Source organism: Protopterus annectens, chromosome 7.part0 (genome assembly GCF_019279795.1).
Source record: "Protopterus annectens isolate FY-2018-M chromosome 7.part0, PAN1.0, whole genome shotgun sequence".
Lineage (NCBI taxonomy): Eukaryota > Metazoa > Chordata > Ceratodontiformes > Protopteridae > Protopterus > Protopterus annectens.
In genome coordinates this window covers 1,187,071,954-1,187,095,994 of record NC_056739.1, presented here as the reverse complement: position 1 = coordinate 1,187,095,994, position 24,041 = coordinate 1,187,071,954, and the positions used below count along the sequence as shown (strand labels likewise).

At 40.2% G+C, this 24,041-nt stretch overlaps 1 protein-coding gene across 2 annotated transcripts in view; it reads right to left on the bottom strand.

The window, feature by feature from the left end:
- IDH3A (isocitrate dehydrogenase (NAD(+)) 3 catalytic subunit alpha) overlaps nt 1-24,041 on the bottom strand; it is a 637,839-nt gene that overhangs the window by 257,684 nt on the left and 356,114 nt on the right. For both annotated transcript variants that reach the window (XM_044077799.1, XM_044077800.1), the window contains exon 6: nt 9,731-9,864. In XM_044077799.1, coding sequence (XP_043933734.1) covers nt 9,731-9,864 — 134 coding nt within the window. The remainder of the gene's footprint in view (nt 1-9,730; nt 9,865-24,041) is intronic.

The following is a 24,041-nucleotide window of genomic DNA, read 5'->3' as shown; positions in this document are numbered from 1 at the left end:
CATCGATCCGACTCAGGAAGAACTGAGCATGGAGGTTGTTCACAACGTCTCGGCACTGCATGACAGTTTCAGCACTTGGCATTACAGCTGGAAGCAACCTGGATGGACATTTAAAACAGTGTAGTTACAAAAATGATCTTACCAACTGTATCTATGTTTAAAGTATGTTTTTTCATGGCTCAATGTTAAAACGCAAGAACGTATGCTGTATACACATTTTTTATTTGTTTTTGCAAACAGCATCTAACAGACATGTGTAGGTGTGTGTATGCATGTTAAAAAAGGACAGAAAAAGCATACAAAACATTGGATTCTGTCTAAGGTGATCACATCATGTGCATTCACCCTTCCGTCATGTGTAGACCGTACTTTAAGCTCTGCACCAGAAAAGCCAGAATAGACGCACATTGACTTATTCTCACTTAGAACGTAAAACGCACCTGCCAGAACAAAGAGCAAGAAGCACTTTGATATGTATGAGCCAAATCAGAATTCAGCAGTATTGATCAGGGGTAGACAGCCCCAATTACCATTGCCAAAGAGCAGTACTCAGCAATATTCCTGCTTGGTACACCAACAAAGGGGAATATTTTGATAAGTGGCATCACAACATTACTTTTCTAACAGTATTTTGCAAATTTTGAGATGTACTTACTATGATGAACAGTACAAGTTTAAATAAAGTATATTCCACATCCCCAATTCATAAGTATCACCTCAACCGTATAGTTTTGTCTGTCTGCTTGTAAATATCTTTCAAGTCATGATTTTTTGGCCTTCAGTTCAGAAAAAAAATGTGCCTACCCTTGTATATACTTACTAATACAAAATATCTAAGTTGGTTCAGCTATCACTCACCATTTCCTTTCTCATCCTTCTTGTCAAATGCCTCTCTAGTGCACTGTACGTACATAGATATTTCTTACAACACCTTATGTCCAAGGCACTTAGTGTAGTAAAATGCTTAGTGAGTTTACAAGACATAAATGCCAATGCACAAACAACACTGCTCAGCACCATTCACCAATCAATACTTTGGTTTGTACCTGTAAAAAGTCTGCACAGAGCCTCAGCCCTGAAGGAAGGGCATTCACAGTGGAATAAAATGGACGGGAAAGACACGGGTGTGACAGGTACATTTATTTCCTCTACAGCTACGTTTTTAAAGACCACAAACATTCTAAAACAGGGCAAAGTTACTTGTAACCCTAAGACTAAAAAACTAAACCTAAACCTACTGTGCTTTTAGTACCCTGTGGGTGGGGCTTGCACAGGTTTGGGCATAAAAGAATGGTTGGCCATACCTCACATCCTCTTCGTGCAAGAAATGTGGACAAAGCCCAACATATAAGGAGGACAAAAAGCACAAAAATAGAAACATTTTAAATGTTGCTCTTATAAACTCTGAAAGTTTGCTAGAATAACAGGATCTGTGTTAGCATACATTTTCTGAAGGATATGTGTTTCCTTACACAATGACAGCTGTGTTTGGGAAATGCCTGCCCTAGGTGCAAATAAATAAATAAATAAATAAATAAGGCATCACTTAAATGGTGTTGTGGCTCTCTCTGTTTCAGCAATTAGCATCTTCTGAATTAAAAAAAATGATCTAGCTCTCAAATGTACAGTTTTTTGCAGAATGGCTAAATTTTTGGCTCATTTTTGTGCTGTTCCTTATAAAATTAGTGGTTTTATTGAATTTTACAGATGTTCTACCATGTCCCATGTCAATGGCATGTTTCCTGCAGTGCGAAAATAGGGTGTTCCACATTTTGGCCATTTGTCACACATTGTTAAGGTCTGTGTTCCACACTGACCTCTTAAGAGGTTGAGACCTATGCAGACAACACAGCTGACTCAACACACCCTCTTCCTCCCAAGTTTAGTTTTCCTACTGATATTCTTGCAGCTTTAAACATTTGACAGGGATTCATAAAGGTTACCACAAAGTGTAGACTATGTGCACACTTAATATACTCTGAGCGACTAGAAAGCACAAAAAATGTGATAAGAATTTTATTGAATACATATCATGTACACTCAGGGTAGGCTTTACTGAATCCAGCACAGTGACATTTTCCAAATTTGATTTAAAACCCATGTGCTTGAATTACCTATTAAAATCTCCAACTTCAATATATACTTAATACTAAAGCCTTCATTAAGACAGGGTAGCTAAGTTGCATTAGATTTCCAATGACATTCATACAGCAATCAATCTTTCTTTTAAAAAAAAAAAAGTCATAACCATTCCTCAAATCTGTTTTCACTACATCAATTACAGAAACTTAAAATTAATTTTACATGTGTTAGAATGTTTAAAGTATTATTCATATCACCATTTTATTGCATAGATACATTCATATGTGTGTACAACAATATGCCTACGAAGAAATGCCCAGAGCGCAAACATTTGCTGTATATACTATATTTGATCTACATTTCATATGTAAAAATACACTCCAAAATGATTTACTCATATAATGGGCTTAAAACCTCCTTCACCCCACTCCCCCACAATTAACTCATTCATGGGGGCACTACATACTGACTAGTGTCAACACAGTTTCTATTACCTGGTTATACTCTAGTACAATTCTCTCTCTCCTGTATTTAATTAACTTTTAATTCCCTTTTGTACTTTCAGCATTTCTTTATCTTTACCTACTTGTTCAACACTAATCACCTCTTTCACTTCACTAATCTTTTCCTAAAAGAACATTTAAATTGCATCATTTCAAAAATTATTTATACTATATAAAAGTGAATAATTACAGGATACTGCTATACACACCCTGACCTCATCGTGTTACAATCATACTTTAGTGCTTTGAATATTCTGTCATTATAATTATAGGAATGGATTATTTTATATTAACACTACAACTTACTGCATTTTTTGTGCGGATTTAAAATCACGGTTGTATTCCACTATATGTTAGTATATTTTAGCTTTCATTTTAGCTTCTCCCCCCATGCCGAAGAAAAATGGAATCTGCCCACTTAAGACTTTCCTGGTAAACAAATGCAAATAAATACATAAATAAAGTGAGGAATATACAGTTACTTTTCTGCAATAAATGCAAAATATTTTTATGTCCCCACCATACACAACCTAACTCTCTGTCATTCTGTGACCAATTTAATATTTTTAAATTCTGTGCATTTTTGCATACATAAATTTGAACGTTGTCCAGCTTCCTTAGACAAATCCAGATTACCCTGTTTTTTTTTTCCAATTTATGATATGTTTGATTTGGTAAAAGTCTAAACCATGCTTAACCAACATAGCACTATAAGACTCATTTCTATCTGTTTTACAATTCTGAGCTTCCACTACAACAATTTCAACACCTTAGTCTTTTTTTTTCTTTACTGTCCGCATTGCCTGCTGATCTTTAGCCCCTTCCTTGACAATCAACCCATTCATTCCCTGTCACTGAGACAGCAGTCAACCAGGAGAGGCCATCATATAGGTGGTCATCAGAAGAGCTTTGTATCTTCTGGTAGGGTCTATTTTTATGCTTGGCTTATGAGGGAGGGGGTTGACCGAGCAAACTGTCCTTTATTTCCTCAAGGGATGTTGCCAGAAAACCACAGTGCCTTTCCATTCCTCGAACACTAGGACTGGTTTCCAACAGAGAAATCACAATGACCAGTGTGCTCACAGAGTGCCTGTCCCACATTCCTCTTCCTTGTAGAGGTGAGTGGGCCATGTCTCTTTACTCCTACTCCTCTCTCTCCTTGACTGGCTCCTTCAGTGTACAGGAAGCTATTCAAACCCTACATGCCTGCATCACAGTCAGGGATCTATCATTCTGCACTTCACCTTCTACTCTTAGAACTGGCCAATATTGTTCATCTATCCAAAATACCATTAGTTACTTTATTTACTCTTTCTCCAGTGTAGACCATTCCCACAAACAGGCCATACAAAAATTTTATTTGTTTTACACAGACATTACCATCTGCTGTCATCCTAGACAATCTTATAATTTGTTTTTAACAATACCATTCATGAATGTTTGGTGAAAGCTACTTTAGGCTGAAGGCATTTTGTTTTCACTGAAAATTAAAGCACTAAATAAATATCCTTTTTTTGTTTGTTTTTTTGGCATTTCCTGGTCAAGTATGGAATTTGTTAGCCACACTTAGATGGTATTTAGGACTGCTGATGTTGGGCCAATATGGTTGTTCTTTTAGTCAACTCAACCAACAACAAAGGAGGTAGAAATATGACAGTAACACCTTTCCTGAATGGTAGAGAGGCTTATTTCACTTATGCAACTGGCTTTGTATAGAACAGGAAGAGAAAAATACTGTAAAGGCATCAAAAACGTCCTCAGCAGTGGTAAAGGTCCAATTTCTCTTCTTGAGGTCACTGAGAAGCCTGGGAAGAGACCACTTCTACCATGAAATGGACATTTCAAATATGGTTTCCAAGCTCTTCTTTGAAGGAGGGAACTCTCAGCTACACTATCCTGTAGAGAAGCATAGCATATCTGAACCTGTAGCCTTGGCTACAGTGGTTCATAGATTAGTACTAGGCTAACTGGCCTAGCCAATTAACCTATGTGGGGATTAAACCCTGTACCTTGTGTCTCCAAGGTAAAACACCTTAATCATTATACCATCCTCCCACCTAGCACAATGAAAACTACTGGCAGCCACAAGGCAGCCCACTGTGGAGGTAAAAGGCAGAGTTTTAACTAGGTCCACCTTGGACCAAAACTTAGAGCAACTGTGCAAGAAGAGTATATCCTCTTGCCACATACAACCACAGCTTTAGACACGGAGTGCAAAAGGAAAGGAAAACATTGCAGCCTGCAGTTGTTACAATAAATTGAGGAGCTCATATAGAAGTTGATGAGCAGAATCTGGGTGTTTCTAGTCTGCAGTAATGTCATCACTGATCACTAGCTCCTGGGTGGGGTACAGGAATCCTTCTTTATAACATTCGTTATAACATTCATGTATTCTTCAGGAGGCCACAGGTCAGTTTACAGTAAATCTCATGAGCCTCATAGGTCTCTCCAAAGGAGGAATAATCCAAGGAGAATAATAATAATAATCCAAAGAACTACTTACTGCCCCTTCTTTCTCTGAGATAATGATCTCCAGGTAATCAAAATGCTTGCAGAAGCCTGAAAGAGAGGGCGTCTCCCCCCTAAAAAGCACTAGAAGAGAGAGAAAAAAGAAAGAAAAAAGCATTATGAGAGAACTCGCAGAATTCTCACCTGAGGGCAAGTAATGTGATGAGAATATTCTTGGTGATGGCTGATAGGGTATCAGCTCCCAGGAAAGTATCTGCCAGTGATGGTGCACAGGTGAGACAGGATGGTGCTGGTCTGGTCTCAGCTCTGGCATCAGGTCATATTTCTAAAAGAACCTGCCTTGCACTGCTGATTCAAGCCCCCAACAAACAAAACAAAAAAAGAAGTTATGTACTCACCATAACATTCCATCTGTGTTGTCCATTTTCATTCTTCCTCAACTGTTGGGTTCGGATCCAAACCTTGGATTTGACTTGGCCACTTTTTCCAGCTCATGGAACACAAACTATCAAGCTCCTTTCTTACCCATAACATCCTACTTGATTTAACATACCTCAGATCTTGTTTGCTGCCCCTGAAACCAGAAGGTATTAGAAAATGAAAAATCAACAGCATCTTAGACTCAAAATAAGGGACTGTAGCTCCTCCAGCATCTTACTATCCTTCCAAATGTCAAACGAGGCAGATGGACAGAGGGAGGTTGAGGGAGAATTAAAATGGACCACACAGATGGAACGTTACGGTGAGTACATAGCTTCTTCATCTGATGTTGCCATTTTCATTCATTCCTCAATTGTTGGGACAGAGTCCCCAGCTAACTAAATCCCAGGAGGACTCAAAGGATGTTCCTGAGCACCACTGAGCCAAAGGATGCTCTTCCCCTAGAGACCAGATCTAACTTGCAATGAGCAATAACGGTACATGGATTAGAGCAAGTTGCAGCTGCACAAATATCATCTAATGAAGATCTGGATAAAAATGCTGATGAAGTTGCCCTATATCTAGTGGAATGTGCTTTGGTGGTTTTGGCAAAGAGAAACCCAATTTATCATAAACAAGGGTAATAGCATGTGTTAACCATTTGGCTAAAGTCACTTTAGAAAGTGGCTTGCCTAATTTTGAGCCTGAAAAGGAGACAGTTGTTCCATTTTCCTAAGGATTTTTGGTTCTATGTAGATAAAACCGTAATTGCCTGTGAAATGTCCAAAAGGTGTAAATTTGAGAAATTTGGAAAGAAGACTGTAAGGTTGATAACCTGATTAATATTGGATTCTGACACCACATTAGGAAGAAAGGAAGAATTGGTATGTACAGATACTCTATCCTTATGAAAAATCAAATGAGGAGGTTTTGATAAGGCCTGTAATTCTGAAACTCTTCTAGCAGAAATAATGGCCACTAAAAAGACAAGTGTTCTAGGTCAAAAATTTTATTTCACACTTAGGTGATGGTTCAAACAGTGATTGTGTTAACATTTGTAAAGCAATGTGTTAAGGCTTGAAAAACAATGTTCAAATCCCAAGGAGCAGTAGTATCTTTTAATGGGGATCTAATTAGCTAAGTCCCCCTTAAAAATGCTTTACAAATTTTGTAGGATGCTAAAGATGAGTTATTTTCACCTATATGAAAGCTGGGAATGGCGGCTAGCTGTACTTTTACAGTAGAAGAGCTAGCACCTTCACTGAAAATTGTACCTAATAATTGAAGCACCAGTGCTGAAAAGGGATCTAGACCCTTCTTTTGCAGCCAAATCTTCAAATCCAACAGCTCCAAAATGAATGGTCAGACAGAGAAGGAGCCAGTAAAGGTGGGGTAGTATTAATAACAGTCTACAGACCCAATGGCATCTGAGTCGAAAGAACCCCCTGTTGGATCTGCATCAAGAGGAACTTCCTCATCATCCTGTCCATGCTGGCTTTAGTTTGACTTCTGGAAGAACATGTGGAATATGCTGCTGATGATGGTCTGGAGTGGTGATGCTTTGGAGACAAGAATGGAGAAGGTAGAAAATCGGACACTGGATCCGGAACCAATTGAGGGATCAGATCTTAGGAGACTTTTCAGGCCTAGACTTTGGAACTGCAGGGGTTGGATACAAAGGTTTAGAGATTCTGCAAGGACGTTCGGGCCTCAGAATCAAGAATTTGGTAGGATCAGTGGAATGTTTTCGCAAATCCTTTTTCTCCAACTTTTTTTGGGGGGGGGGGGGGTTGAGCCCCAGATTATACTAATGAAGACTCGGAAGGAAGCAAACATCTGAGTATTAATTTATTTTTTTTTGTCAAAGCTCTGTGGTAAAAGGTTTTGCAAGAATCACAACTAGAGTCAATATGCGTTGGGCCTAGGCGGTATACATATTTAGAATGTGTATCTGAAAATGGTAGTTTATGGTCACAGGCTGTACATTTTTTAAAAACTGAAGGCTTTGCAGACATTTTTAAAACAGACTTTCAGAGAAAGAAAAGTACAAGAAAAGATTTTTTGTTTAACTGGGTAGAAAAAAAGAAAAAGGGAAAAAATTAATCAACAATGGTAATTAAAAAGTACTGTAAAAGCATGAGAAATAAGGAGATACCAACAATGGTATTTAAAACTACATAAGTAAGGGAGGAAGTGCTTAAAAAAGTATAAAATTTAGATAGAAGATGAAGTTTTTAATATATGAAAAATACAGTAGTAAAAAAGGGTTTTCACTCAAGAAAAAAGCTGCTATACTCAAGAGTATATAGCGACCACATCCATAAGCTAAGGCGGCAAACAAGATCAGAGGTATGTTAGATCACTGGGGCATTATGAGTAAGGGAGGCGCTTGAGAGTTTCAGTGTTCCACGAGCTGGAAAAAGCATCCGAGTCAGATTCGAGGGTCGGATTCGAACCCAACAGTTGTGGAATGAACAAAAATGACTTCAGATCACTTATTTGTTATTTATCTCAGTGTCTAGGCTCTAAGCCAATAGTCTGGATGTACAGCAACCCTGCAAGCCCCACCCCTAACAAAGGCCAAAAGACCCTACTGGGCCTAGACAGAGATTTTAGAAGGGAAGGCAATGGCTTGAAGGACCTCAAATCCATGACAAGCTGACTTCTAAAACTGTCTCTTGGGATCAGTCTGGCCAACCAACTGAGGCTGGCAGCACAAATCCATCAAGGATGGGAACCAAAGAGTATACCTCCTTCCTTTATCACTTGCCAAAGACCAGGACTGGCAGGGATTCCAGCCCTAACATGTTGTACAGGAACTCAGCTGCTGAGGCACCCAGAAGACGTTTTTTCCAGGAGGAAAAGGTTTCAGCCTCTCCCACCAGAATTATTGATTTTTTATGGTGCTCCAGCTCAGACACAAAGATACATATGTGAAACCCCCATGTCCATTCCTACGTGAGCAAACTACAAACTGCTACTATCCTCCTGCCAGTGAGCTGGGTCCTATTGTTTTTCTCTCTCTCTCTCTCTCTCTCTCTGAAATCTGTAGGTGGTAGGGCTGCATTGCTGCCACCTATGGCAGTATTAGACACTGTTCTCAGCTCCAGAACACTACAGGTCTTGACTAGCAGCTTGATGGTCACAGGGAAACAATGTAGCTTTTTTCCTAGGCATCAAATGCACAACATTGTGCAAACACACACATAAGGATCAAGATTCAAATTCCATGAAGCAGAAAACAAGCTGGTGGAATCACAATCTAGGTGCACATATGTTGTAGACATGTGATGTAACTGTGCATACTGGTGCTGGGAATCATCTCAAAAAAGCATCACATGGCTACTGGTGAACAACTCAAGTCACACGCTCATCAAGAAGGGTCCCTATTATTACATCTTCCATGACACATTCAAAAGTTAATCTTGTTGAATCAGAAAGTGTCATTCTGAACTTGATTTTGCTTTTTCTGGAAATCCTGATCAGGGGGATCAAACTAAATTTTCTTTTTCCGGTAAAGGTATCATATCTCTATCAGCATATATAACATGACCAGTGAGGTCCTAACACGGATGTTTTAGATATGACTGAAACATACTTCAGTTTTATATCTGAAGACTGTCTGGGAATTTCAGCTTTATAATGCCCTTCTGTAATAGATTTAGAAATGTCTGACGATATCAAACATGCTGTTTTGCATAAGAACCTTTAGATCCCTCATGGATGCCCAATATTCAAATATTTTTCCATTTGCTCCATTTTCAAAGACCATTAGTCTTTTCTCCACTGTTAGATACATAAAGTTAATCTTCTCACTTTCAAGTCTGACATTTAATATTACAAAGAAATAACTGACTGAATGACCAGAACAGTGCAAAAAATGACTGTCAGGCTGCTTTATCTCCTTTAGAAGTCATAAATAAATCTTTACATTAAAATTCTAAAGCTCTAATGAAATGTTCTGCATTCTACAGGAAGGCAAAACTGAGTCCTAACAAACTTGTAGACTTAATCAACAGGGTTTTTTTACAGAAAGTTGTAAAGGCCTGCAGTCCGATAGCCTTGTACTAAGCTATGAACAATTAAAGCTCAAAGCAGAATCAAAAACTACACAAGAACATAAGATCACAAGATTATTTAAAACGAACATACACTTTCATGCCTGAATACCTGCAAAATGTAGTGTTCCACAGCTACAAATTACAAAATATATAATGCTTCTTCAGGAAAACATTTATTCCCCAAAGCTGACTTACATGATGTTGGCTTTGTGAACAGCTGTAACTGTGCTTCTCTGATTAATCCTAGCATACTCAAAAGCAAATTCAGCAATCCTCCTGCTTGCATCTTCAGTGATCAGCTTGATGCTCTGCACAACTCCATCAACAATCTGCAGACAGATGCAAAAAATAAATAAATAAATAAATAAATAAATAAAATAAAGTTTCTAGCAATTCAGTTTATTGCCAGCATCATCTGCCTAAGCTGTGAAATAACATCTGCAAATAATTACATATGTTGTTAATGGCACTGCACAGAAAAACAATATCTACAACAGTATGATACTGTTCAGACTCGAGATCAAATCGCCATCATTAAAAATAGATCTTCCCATACTTGAAATTAAATAAAAGGTCATTTTCTTGTAACGTGACATCTAAGAGCCAAAAGGTGAATTAGAAAAGTTACCCATTCTTGTTACCTTAATCATTTTATAATTACCTTTATCCTTCCAACATTTCAGTAAAAATTATTCTGCAAAAAAGCTTGCTGTTACATTTATATATAACTGCAGATGCCCGGTACTCTTTGAAGATTAAAATTAAAAATGATCCCTATGCCAAACAGATGTACAGTGATGGAAGCAGTTACTTATAAACAAGACAAAAAATGTACAAATACAATGCCACAGTACAGAGAAGTACTTGTGTAGATTTTTATTTTCAAATGGCTATCACATATGACGCAAGTAGTGCTACAGACCTCAGGAAATCTAAAACACTGCAGAACTAAAATATTACTCAAGGAAAGTGGCATTCCTCCCTTTTGCTCTGTTATGTAGCCTTCCCCCAAAAGTAACAGGACTTCTGTTCAGCTTATTACCTAGAACAATTTTCTGTTAGTATTCATAGCAGTGCAACTTGAATGATTTCATTCTTAATGAATGCTACAAAAATGTTTTCTAATTAAAAAGTCAGGCCTCTACTTTCTAAATGCAGTCCTGCAGCCCACTATTGAAGAGCATTTTATTTATACTGATTTGTCTTCGACTTCCTAGAGAACGTACCTTACCTACAACGAACTAGAACTCAGCATAAGCATCTAGGTTTTCAAAAAAGCAATGCAGCGTGAAAATCTAGCAGTATAATACAACAGAGACGAGATATTAACACAAGTGAACACTGTTTCCACACAGATACATTATGCAGATGATTTCATAGTCAATGCTGCAAACGGCGGGAATGCTATTAAAGGAAGCATACAGCTTCAATCCCCAAAAACCTGGAAAACTAAGAATGAGATTCACGTAATTAAATCACGCATACAGGCAAACAGAAAAAATAAAAATCTGTAACGTTGACATTTTAGAAAAAGCAAAGATCAAACATTCTGCACTGGTACAAGCCCCTTGAACCCACAACACTGTATCAATTCCAAGGCATATCAACATCTGGGAGAAGCAAATACTTCCTTACCCCCATGGTTCAAAAACTTCAGTGTACTGTGGCAAGTATTTCTTGCCAAGAAGAAAATGCATACAATTAATGTTCCACTAACTGAAGCACAGATTTAGAATGAAATGGATATCAACTCTCACCCCACCCCTAATGTTCACTAAGACAAAGCAGTGAGATTCAAACCCTTAAGAGCAATCTATCAAACTTTGACACATCACTGCACTGGATGTTCTGTTCTGCATTTAAATTATAAGCCAACATATAAACCAGTATATGTATGCATAAATAAATCCATATGAATCTATACAAACACAATGCATTAGTCTGAGTGCAGGCATACACACACACACACACACACACACACACACACACACACACACACACACGTCATACCCAATCCTGTAGTAACCTGTAGAAAACAAGCATTTGTTGATGCTGAAGGTTGACTGCTTAGGTTGAGAAATACAGTACAAGGGAAGCATAGAAAACTGTATACAGGGCAAATCATGCAAAATCATGGGTGTAAAGATTTCTATTTAGTTATCAGTGTTTACTTCTAATAAACCTGTAAGACATAGCTGGTTGCAAAGTTGACACTGTTACAATAGTGTCTTTTAGAGGATAGTAACTCCAGAGGCACTACATTAATCCGAGAGGAGAATGACAAAAAACAAAGTCATAAAATCCCTTTTTAGAAAATGCTTCAAGAGTTTTGTGAAAAAGCCTTAAGTTCAGGCAAGTCGAAAACAGATGTGGAGCTTGTAATAAATGCAATAGTTAAAATTTTTCCTTATTTTTGAGCCTTCATACCCGATTACTTTTGTCTTGGTACAGACTATTTGCAATAAGAGGGTGACAATTATGGCTCCCTTTGTGCTACAGATCCGTTTACTAATTGCTGACTTTTAAAAGGTGCTTCAGTAGTTTGCCATATAGATTCATAGATTGTTGCTATGTTAATGAATCGTGGGGGCTTTTCTAAGCCTAGTCAAGTTTTCCCAAAAGAATAATGATGTCCTGTATCCAAATATATATTTTATAAGCATAGTTCTTTAACATCATTAAATTAGACAATTACACATCCATAAGCTTACCTTACTTAAGGATCATAAGCAAGATTTTTAACTGTTTCTTTGCTGCAATTATGTTTTCATGTAAAGTGGGTTTCTGATTCTAAAACTATATTTATTAAGTATAGTGAATATTGTGTTGCATTTGCTGTATGCCGAACAGCTGTCCAGTTATTTCCTGATTACTTGCCATGTGGCCTCACCACCTAATGATGCAATTGTTCTGACATTTTCTAGAGAGTAGGTGTTTTCTCTAGTTTGTAGTCTACAGCAAATACAAACACATCTGTATTATACTTAAACCGTTTTTATTTAAACTACTTCAGTGGAACTATACATATATTTTTTAAAATTTATTTTATTTACATTTGTTGACCGGGATAGTTCGAATGGCTATATGTCCATTTTCAGCGGAGGCCCAGGGAGAAAAGCTCCACATTAAGACAATTTACAAGACAGAAATCATGACCATATACAATACAGTTAATGTCAGACATAGGCAAAACATTTCGAATACAGGAACATTTATATAGTACTGTTACAGTAACATATCCGAAATTGCTAGAGAATATAATGAAGACTAAATAAGTTAAAAATTTTGAGTAAAAGGTTAATAAAAAATATTTTGTTTTTTTTTTTGAGGGCATTGTTTATAAAGTTTACCAAACCTTAGGAGGTGAGCTACTACAGTAGGAATTCATACAGAATATCAGAGCATCTGAAATAACATGTTAAAGATAGTAAAGAATGATTCTGCTAGGGGAGAAAGTGTCAGTCAGGATTTGTGCATTGGCATAGCCATTGGGCTTTGAGGAAGATTCTTAACTGCTTCTTGAAAAGTGGGGTAGAAGAAAGGGCTGTTAGTTCAGTTGGAAGTGTGTTCCAAGAGTTACCAATAGAGTTTGAGAACAAGCTATCTCCAGATTTGTTGTTGGACTTTAGGGTAGCTACTAGTACCTTATTAGCTGATCGAAGGGTTGTTAGATTTTTTTATATGGGTAGATAAGGGTAGAGAGTATGGGAGTATGTGTGGGATGGTGTAAGATCTTGTGTATAGTAGTAAGTTGCTGGAAAATGTTTTAAAATCAAAAAACAAAATTTACATAACAATTGCAGCAAAAAGAAATGATACAAAAACTTCCACATGCTCTCTAACTGCTTAGATAAAGTTTGTTAAAAGCTGTTGTGAAATTAATTATTTCCTTCTACATTAAAGTATAACTTTAAAGGAAGAGAAGATGCATGCACACACGGAGGAGCATACCCATATTGCTCTAGAGCGGTGGTTTTCAACCTTTTTATACTTGGGGACTGGTGAAAATAGGAGAATTATTTCGGGGACCACTACGTAGAAATAAAAAACATTAATTATCATCATCATCTTCTTTCGGCTGTTCCCGTTAGGGGTCGCCATAGTGGATCACCTGTTTCCATTTCTTCCTGTCCTCTGCATCTTGCTCTGTCACACCAACCACCTGCATGCCCTCTCTCACCACATCCATAAACCTTATCTTAGGCCTTTGTCTTTTCCTGTTACCTGGTAGCTTCATCTTTAGCATCCTTTTCCCAATATACTCAGCATCCCTCCTCAGCACATGTCAAACCAACGTAATCTTGCCTCTCTGGCTTTGTCTCCAAACCTTCCAACCTGGGCTGACCCTCTAATATACTTATTCCTAATCCTGTCCACCCTCGTCACACCCAGTGCAAATCTTAACATCTTTAACTCTGCCACATCCAGCTCTAACTCCTGCATTTTTGTCAATGCCACTGTCTCCAACCCATATAATATAGCTGGTCTCACTACCCTCTTGTAGACCTTCCCTTTCACTCTTACTGGTACTCGTCTGTCACAAATCACTCCTGACACTTCTCCACCCACTCCATCCTGCCTGTACTCTCTTCTTCACCTCTGTTCCACACACACCATTACTCTGAACTATTGACCCCAAGTATTTAAACTCATCCTCCTTCGCCACCTCTACTCCTTGCATCCTCACCATTCCTCTATCCTCCCTCTCATTCACACACACATATTCTCTCTTAGTCCTGCTGACCTTCATTCCTCTTCTCTCTAGAGCATATCTCCATTAATTATAAGGAACCAATTAAAACAATTGTTGTTTGAGAGTTGTATGCCAAAGGATATGAAGACAAACTTCAGTCCTTTATAAGAGGAACAGGCCAAAAATATGGGGCAAAATCTGGACAGTTGAGAGGTATGCTAACTATCTACCTCTTTTACACACACACACACACACACACACAGAGCTCTCAACCAAAAAGGGACAGATCCAGAAATAATCAGGGACACTTTTCATATATTAGTATTAATTTGAGACACTGACAAAATAACATGAGTGAATATGGCTTTTTGTAAAGTACAAGAAGTCTGTAACTCGAATTACTACCATTATTTATTAAGTGTAATTCATTACCTTTTCTCTAAAATCACCACTTTCCGGTGGGATTAACGGGGACAGAGCTAAAATGTCAGTCAAAATGAGGGATGTCCGTGAAAATCAGGGACAGTTGAGAGGTATGCACCTACCTACCTCACTCATATACACACACAAACACATACACACAAACACACACAAACACACACACACACACACACACACACACACACACACACACACACACACACACACACACACACACACACACACACACACAAAATACCTCTCAACCTCTTAGCACAAAAACTCTGGGCAAAGCCAAACCTAATGGTGGGACAAAGCCCCAAAAATCGGGACAAACTTAAAATATTGCTCTCCCAAACTTACAGAATTGCTAGAATAAAAGGTATTGTCTTACCATGAAGTTTCTGAAGGATACAAGTCTGAAATTCAAATGCCTGTCATTATTTAGTGAATTCTGTCCTCTCGGATTTGCCACAATAAATCCCAAAAAACACAAATTTTATGAGGAACAGACTAAAAATATGAGGCAAAAATGTGAACATTCTGCATAAAGCTGGACAGTTGGGACACTCCTCCCTCCCTCTTTTTATACACACACATCACTACCTACCTACGTTTTACACACACACACCCCTACCTCTCACTTGTCCACTTGTGGTCCACATTTCAAACGTCTTCTGGCATTCAAATTCTGTGTGTGCGGAAGACAAAGATGTAAACAACAGTTTGCACAGATTCAGAAGACAAAAATAGGTTGCACACACCAGTCGCGTCTGTGCAACTGGATGCAAAGGGTGTTCTTCTTAAAGAAGAATGCCCTAAAGAAAAACAAATGTTTTTTAATTAAAAAATAAATCTCCCAGCCAGTGGGCTCTAGCTTTTCACAGACCAGCAGGAAATTTCTGCCAGACCAGCAGTTGAAAAACACTGCTCTAGAGTACAGTGGGTTGTGCTAGCATTTACAATCAATTCGGAATTACAATCATGAATTACATTTTTGCCTGTCTAAAACAAATGGACTTTCTTAAGATGCAAATATTTCCTTTTAGAGGATGCAAAAAAAAAAAAATAAGCAGAGAATTATAAACAGACTTACTACAAAAGGCTGAGACACAGACAAAACTACAAAAACAATTTGTAAATGCTCACAAGCTGGAAGGATATTAGTGAAAAAAAATTACAAAACAGTCCATAATTCACTATATCTCATCAAGTAATATTTCTGAAAATACAATGATAAAAGGTTATTTACAAAGATCGAACTCCAAATAGAGAAAAAAAGACAAACAAAACCTGCTGTTCAAATACGGTGGAGTTACAGGGCACGGATGATTCAAAGTCATGCATTCATTTAGGTAATCGTTGTCCAGATGTAGGTTCCTATATCTAAATCATTTAATTATGTCGATAATGTTCTTCTCACTGTGTGTTCCGTGTTGTTAAAACTTTGGTTAAAATTCATTAACCATAAGTTAATATTAAAAGCAGGACCATCTCCAATATTGCTAGTGTTCCAAATCCAAGGTGCGTTCTCACCTTGCACTGAATATAAAGATGGAAGGAAAGTCGTCTGGCTGAATTGTAATGAAGTTTTTTAATAACATATTTTTAATAATATTTATTTTGTTAATGTTCCTTTAAATATGTTTTTACAACATGTTGATTAGTTTTTAACTTGCCGGCTTACTTCAAGTTAATTAAGTTAATATATAAAAGGAAATGCTGTCATACAGTTTAACTTACTCAGATGAAGTCCTTGAAAGCAAAAGGGATGAAAGCGCTAAGTATTTTTTAGTCTTTTTTATAATAAATTATTTTAACATTATTTTTATGAGCAGGTTATTTCATCTTTCTAAGTAAATATTACTGAGTCCAGAATGGTGGTATTGTCCTGTAACTCCCCCGTATTCGAACAGCTGGTTTTGTCATTTCTTTTCAAAAATGACACACTGTCAGAACACCACAGAACTCACTTTCAACAAGAAAATTTTCTTCATAAAGGAGAATTTAACTGTATTACCTAATCAATTCTGGTACAGCGGTAGTGTTGTTGCCTCACAGCAAGAGGTTCTCCCGTTCGATTCTCGGCTGGAGTGCAGGGAGTGCCTTCTGTGTGGAGGCTGCATGTCCTCCCCGCGGTTGGGTGGGTGTTCGAAAGACATGCGTAAATGGGCATGCCTTCGTTGAAGGTTGAACGTCGAGTTGGCACCTCGGCGTTCGTCAAAATCTACTGCCAATCATTAGCAGACCGGAGTTCCGCTGTGGCGACCCCTAACCGGGGAAAAGCCGAAAGACAACAAGACCTAATCAATTCAAGTTGCTGCAAAAAAATAAATGGCAATCAGAAGTGCAGTGATCGAATCCAAGTCTTCTGCAACTGCAAAAAAAAACATTGGGAACCATTCTGAGCAACTTAAACTCGTCACAAACAAAAAAAGCTACATTTTTCGAATGACACTGAATATTTGGGCTTTGAAAATGGGAACCATCAACCACCTCAGCAGTGCTTTAGCGCAGCACAGACCATATAATTTTTAAACACTGAAAAAGAAATGGATACTGAAAATTCACATCTGCTGCTCCTCTGCTCCTTTCTTCCAGAACCAAGAGAGTAGCAAAAGCCCAAAAGAAAACGCAAGTTATAAACTTACCATAGCAACAGATCCACATTGTCTGTCTCAATCTGTGGGTTATGGGATCCAACACTAGCTAAATCCTTCACATTTCCAGCTTACCAGGCCCTGCCTCCCTTACCCACAATCCCCAATACTCAACTGACCCCTCAGATCAGGTTTGCTCCATTTAAGGCAACCCCTACGCTACAAAGTTCCCAAACAAAAGGAGGACGAGAGACTCCAAGAATAAGGGAAGGACAACCTTCATTGCCTGGTAATCTCAGATAAGAAGCCTGCCATAAATAATCAAGGCGGGAGGCAGAAGGGAGGGAATGTTGAACCAGATGGAGACAGACAACACAGATCTATCATTATGGAAAGTTCATAACTTTTGCATCCAATGTGGTCTTCTTCGTCTGGCTTTAACCTGTGGGACAGAGTCCCCAGCCATGTAAAACAAAAAAAAAATGCTCAAGAGGAACTAAGGAAGGATATTCCACAAAATGGTGAAGATAAAAGAATGCCTGGATCTTGACTGAAAATCCGGCCTGTAATGGGAAACAGAGGTATGGTGGCCCATCCAAGTAGTTGCTGCATAAAATTCATCCAAGGATACTGGCTTGTTTGGCAGAATCTTGCCTCTCAAGGTGCATGTGAAAAAGACACAGTCTGATAGCCACTTGGATAATGTCACTTTAGAAACAGGTGTGCCCAAACTAGACACTGAAAAGGAAACAAATAATTGCCTGGATTTTCTAAATGCCTTGGTTCAGTCCAAATAAAATCTCAATTGCCTATGCACATCCGGAAAATGCAGGTGATGTTCACCCTTGTTGGAAAAAATGTGAAAAAATACAGGAAGGTGAATGGAACTATTGCGATTATTCTCCAAAGCCACTTTAGGCAAAAAGGAAGGATTCATTTGGAAAAAAAAACCCTATCTTTGTGGAAAGCCACATAAGATGGAGAGAATCAACAATTTGTAACTCCGAAACCCTCCCTGTTGAAGTAACAGCCACCAAAAATGCGGTCTTCTAAGACATCACAGACTTCTCTTTTACTTTTTAAAAGAAATCTAAAACTATATCTCAATAAACACTGGCTATGCTCCTGTACTAACCCCGACTAACTTTTCTCATGTTACTAATTTTCTTTCTAAACTATACGCTCTATTATCTTTCAACCCGCGGTAGTGGTGTTGCGGTAGCATTGTCGCCTCACAGCAAGACGTTGTCGCATTCGATTCTCAGCTAGAGCGTCTTCTGTGTGGAGGCATGTGCGAATGGGTGTGCCTTCGTTGAAGGTTGTGCATCAGGGCTGGTAACTCGGCACGGCACGTAAAAATCCACTACCAAACATTAGCAGATCGGACTTCCGCTGTGGCGACCCCTAACCGGGATAAGCCAAAAGACAACAACAACAACCCTCTATTATCTTCCCTTCATAGTCTCACTATTTTATATTATTGCATACAAATTTGTATATATGTAATAACTATGACTATTATAATTTGAAAAAAAAAAAATTTTGTACACACTAAAGTTTTTATGTAACGCTTCCTGTCTTTATAATATATGTCATAACTTTTAGATTAATTGTGTAAGTTTTTACTTGCAGCTTTTCTCCCTGGGCCTCTACTGAAAATGGACATGTATCCAGCTAGGCTAGCCCGGTCAACAAATGTAAAATAAATAAAAAAACAACCTCTCTGATGTAGCCGAATGTTCGAAAGGAGGGCCTGCAAGGACTTGCAAAACAAACAGTAAATCCCAGGAAGGGACCAGATCCAGAACTGAGGAACACAACAAAAAGGTACCTTTGAGAAAGGCCTTGGAAATATTGACAGGAGACCATTATTCCTGCCGATGTGAAAATTGGAAATAGCTGCCAACTGGACCTTAATCATAAAGAAACTAGAACCTGAATGAAACAGCTCAGCAAGAAAATCTAGAGCAAATTCTAAAGGGGCAGAAAAAGACTCAAGCCCTCGAGATTCTGCCCAAAGTGCAAAATGTCTCCACTTATTAGAATACACCTTCCTAGGTGAATAGTTTTGAGATGAAGACAAGACATGTACTACAACACTGGAAAGCTTGGGATTTCTGGCCACCGAATGAACTAGAGAAACCATGAGATTAACTTGAGCAACTAAAGACTGGGAGGATCCACACCTGCTGGATGAGAAATGAGATCTGGAATGGGATCCAGAATCCAAAGGTGGGGGGGGGGTGCCACAGAAAAAGCCATAGGAGGGGGAACACCACCTGATAAGGCCAGAAGGGTTGCTCTACAGCAGGGCTGCCTTCTGGAGGAATTTCACAAGGGTACTATGATGATCATGGTCACTCTGCAGCAGGCTGCCTTCTGGAGGAATTTCACAATCTGGAGTAAGCATACAGGAGTCCCAGGGGCCAAGCAAATAAAACAGCATTTCTGGGTGACTGCCCTGGAGCAGGGACTAAAACATATTAGCTTCCGCACTTGATGTTAGATGGGGATGCAAAGATGATGCAACACAGGGTGCCCCAGTGTGAGAAAATCCAAGCCTTAATTAACTCTTAGATTTAGAGACCATTCATGAAGCATGAGGCAGCAGAATGCTCCTGCTGAGGTTGTTGGCACTGGACTTCCCTGAGATGTGCAATGTAACCAGAAACCATGGAGATGAAATCATCCATTGCCAAACCCTCAAGGCCTCTTGACAAAGACGATAAGAAAGGGTTCCTCTCTGCTTGATGAAATACCAGACAACAGACATTGTCCATCTGTATCTAAATCACACCTCCAGGAAGGGCATCCTCAAAAGTCTGCAACATCAGGAAGGCAGTCATCATCTCCAAAACACTGATGTGGATGTTGTCCTCCACAGAAGACAGGGACCCTTGAACCATCCTCCCCTCGAAATGCTCCCCCAACCCAAGAACTAATGCATCTGTGGTGACTGTGGCAGAAGGAATGGGAAGGACAAACAGTCTCGAACTGGTCATTAAAGGAGGCTGCAACAATCACTGAATTTGATCGTGTCAGACCTTTGTCAATCTTACTAGAAAGTCCATTGGATGAGTCAAGAATGACCACTATACTGCCAGGGTCCACAGCAGAGCCCTCATAGGATAACCTGGCTAGAAGGAGCAACCCTATAGAAGCTGCTATATGGCCTATGCATTTCAAGACTGCATGAGCTGGAAGCTTCAGAAATGCAAAACCAACAGTGCCCGAAACTGAAAGCTGATCAGTCTGGAGATTGGGAGTCTGGTAATTTGACTGACAGTATCAACTGGCAATCTATGAATACTAACATCTGAACAGGTTATTGAGGTGACTTTGGAAAACTGACAGTAATGCCTAAGTGGTCACATAAAAAGAAGTTATGTACTCACCATAACGTTCCATCTGAGTAGGTAACTTCATTTGTCTGCAACCTGTGGGTATCGGATCCAATTCGGATCCTGGCCGGCAGCTTTCCTAGCAAAGATCTGAGCTCCAAGCTCCTCCCCCTACCCATAACGCCTTGCTACCTCCTTCTAACCCTAAGATCGAGTTTGCCATAGTATAGTAGAACACTACTATAACACAAGGAAAAAACTACCTGAACGTTCCAACCTGATGTCATCTGGAAAGTGACATATCATGATCCTTCAAGAACGAACTAAAGGTCCGGGGGATAGAGGGAGGGTTGGTTGCAGACAAATGAAGTTACCTACTCAGATGGAACATTATGGTGAGTACATAACTTCTTTATCTGAAGTAGTTAACTTCATTTGATCAGCAACCTGTGGGACAGAGTCCCCAGCTACCAAAATTTGGGAAGCCCTTATGGGAGGATATTCCGGAGCACTGCAGAGCCAAAGGACGCCCTTTCTCAGGAAATCAGATCCAATTTATAATGTGTAATGAAAGTGTGAGAGGAAGCCCAAGTAGCAGCTGAACAAATGTCATCCAGAGGGACCTTCGACCAGAAGGCCGCAGAAGTAGCCACAGAATGGGTAGAGTGTGCCCGAACACGCACGGGCTCAGGTCGACCAGAGCTTCTGTATGCAAGAAGAATGCATTGTGAAATCCACCTAGCTAAGGTTACCTTAGTCACTGGTTTACCCAGACAGCAAATGAAACAAAGAGCTGTTCTGATTTTCGAAAAACAGCTGTTCTGTGTAGGTAAAACCGTAACTGTCTATGTACATCCAAGCAATGGAGTCTATACTCTCCTTTGTTGGGATAATTAGGGAAGAAGACAGGCAGGTTTGATAGATTGGTTGATATTGGCTTCAGAAGCCACTTTAGGTAGAAAAGAGGGGTTAGTCCTGAGGGAAACTCTGTCTTTATGAAAAATGATGTATGTGGGCTTACTGCAAAGAGCCTGAAGCAACGATATTCTTCTAGCTGAAATAATGGCAATCAGAAAGGCAGTTTTCCAAGATACAAACTTCAAGTCAACCGAAGCCGCGGGCTCAAAAGGAGGACCAGTCAGAGCCTGGAGAACTAGGGTTAAATCCCATGGGAGGACTGCTTCCTTAACAGGGGGTCTCAAAAGGAAGGTACCTTTCAGAAAGGTCTTGCAGATCTTAGATGATATGCCAGGGGGCCAAATTTGTTTCCAATGTGAAAGTGGGAAATTGCTGCCAGTTGAACTTTAACAATTGAAGAGCCAGCTCCCTGATGGAAAATTTGAGATAAAAAAATCGAGGACTACTGGAATAGGAGCCGTAACGGGGTCCAAATTCCTATGCTCCGCCCAGATAGAAAAACGTTTCCATTTACTCTTGTAGATTTTCCTGGTAGAGGGTTTATGAGCGGCCACCAGAATGGCTTTAACTGAGGATGAGATACCGGGAGTCCTAGCCATTAAGGGAACTGGATCAACCAAGCCGAGAGCTTGAGGTTGTCCAGGTCGGGGGGTCCTCAATCCCAAGGGATGAGAAATCAGATCCGGAAGGGGATCTAAGATCCAGGGAGGATGCACTAGATGAGACCGTAGACAAGGGAACCATGTTTGACAAGGCCAGAACGGGGCTATGAGGATAACTCTGCTCCCCAACCGACAAGCTTTCTGCAAGAATTTTGTCATCAACGGAAGAGGAGGATAAGCATAAAGAACACCGGATGGCCAAGCATGAAGTAGAGCGTCTCTGGGGTTTTCCCCTGGTGGGGGAATTAGAGTGAAAAACTTGCTGCACTTTGCATTCAAAGGCGACGCGAACAGATTGCAGCAAGGTTGACCCCATCTGAGGAAGATCTGTTTCGCTACTAAGGGGTTCAGAGACCACTCGTAGGGCGAGAGAAAAGTCCGACTCAGCTTGTCCGCAAGGATGTTTGACCGACCCGGTATGTGCATTGCTATGAGAAAGTGGTTGGTGGATATCGCCCATTCCCACACTCTCATGGCCTCTCGGCAAAGTGGTAAGATCTGGTTCCCCCTTGCTTGATGATGCACCAGACCACTGACATGTTGTCTGTTTGAATTGCAACAGTCCCCAGAGGAAGAAGGGCATGGAGAGCTTGCAATGCTAGAAGCACCGCCCTCATCTCCAGGACACTGATATGCAAAAAGGTCTCTGTGTGAGTCCACATGCCTTGGATGGTGCTGCCCATGCAATGCCCCCCCACCCGAGGCGAGACGCGTCCGTAATCACTGTGACTTGGGGTGGGGACATGGAGAAGGGGCGCCCTTCCCGGAGATGCTTGGAATGGAGCCACCAAAGTAGAGATTCTCTGCTAACTCTGCTGAGAGGAATAGGAGCAGACAAGGGATGAAGCAGAATGGACCACTGGACCTGCAAGATCCATTGGAGAATCCTCATATTCAGACGCACGAGCGGAGACAAGTTGATGGCCACTGCCATGGACCCCAGAGCTCTCAGGACTAACTCCGCTGGAGGGGTCAAGGACTGAAGAAGAGCCAAAACATGTAGGTTTAGATTGCGCAGTCTGTCCGACGTCAGAAAGACTTTGGATTGAATTGTGTCTATCCTGGCTCCTATGAAATCCAAAATTTGAGTAGGCTGAAGGGAGGCTTTCTTGTGGTTGATCGTGATCCCTAGATAGCGGGCGAGATGTAGGAAGTAGTCTCTCGCTGAACATAGTAGATGCCTGGTGGGGGTGGCTAGGAGCTAGTCATCCAGGTAAGGAAAGACCTGAATTCCCCTGAAGCCTCAGGTGGGCAGCTGCAACTGCCATCATCTTAGTGAACACCCTGTGGGCGGTGGTGAGACCGAAGGGTAGGACCGTGAACTGATAGTGGCTGGCTCCCAGCCGAAAGCGGAGGAACCTCTTGGATCGCCCGTCCATTAGAACATGATAGTACGCATCCTTGAGGTCTATGGAGCACATCCAGTCGTTCTCCTGTGGGAGAATGGATTGAATGGTGACCATCCAGAACTTCCCTTTGGCAACTGACAGGTTCAGTGTGGACAGGTCTAGAATTAGCCGCAAGTCCCCCGTCTGTTTTGGCACCAAAAAGAACCTGGAGTAGAAGCCTGATCCGGATTGACCAGGGGGGACGTGCTGGATGGCTCTTTTTTCTAGAAGTTCTTTTACTTCTAGGGCTGCTACCTCCCTCTGATTGGGTGGTACATCGGGGAGGTGCCCCGACCAGGGGGGGGGAGTATTTAGGAATGGGACTAAGTAACCTCTGGATATGATCCAGAGCACCCAGCGATCTGTCGTAATAGACTCCCAATGTGCTAGATGCTCCGAGAAGCGCCCCCGACTGCCTCCAGAAAGGAGCAGTCAGGCAACCCCTCAGGGTTGCTGCGCAGATCGATCGGAAAAGGGTTCCCTT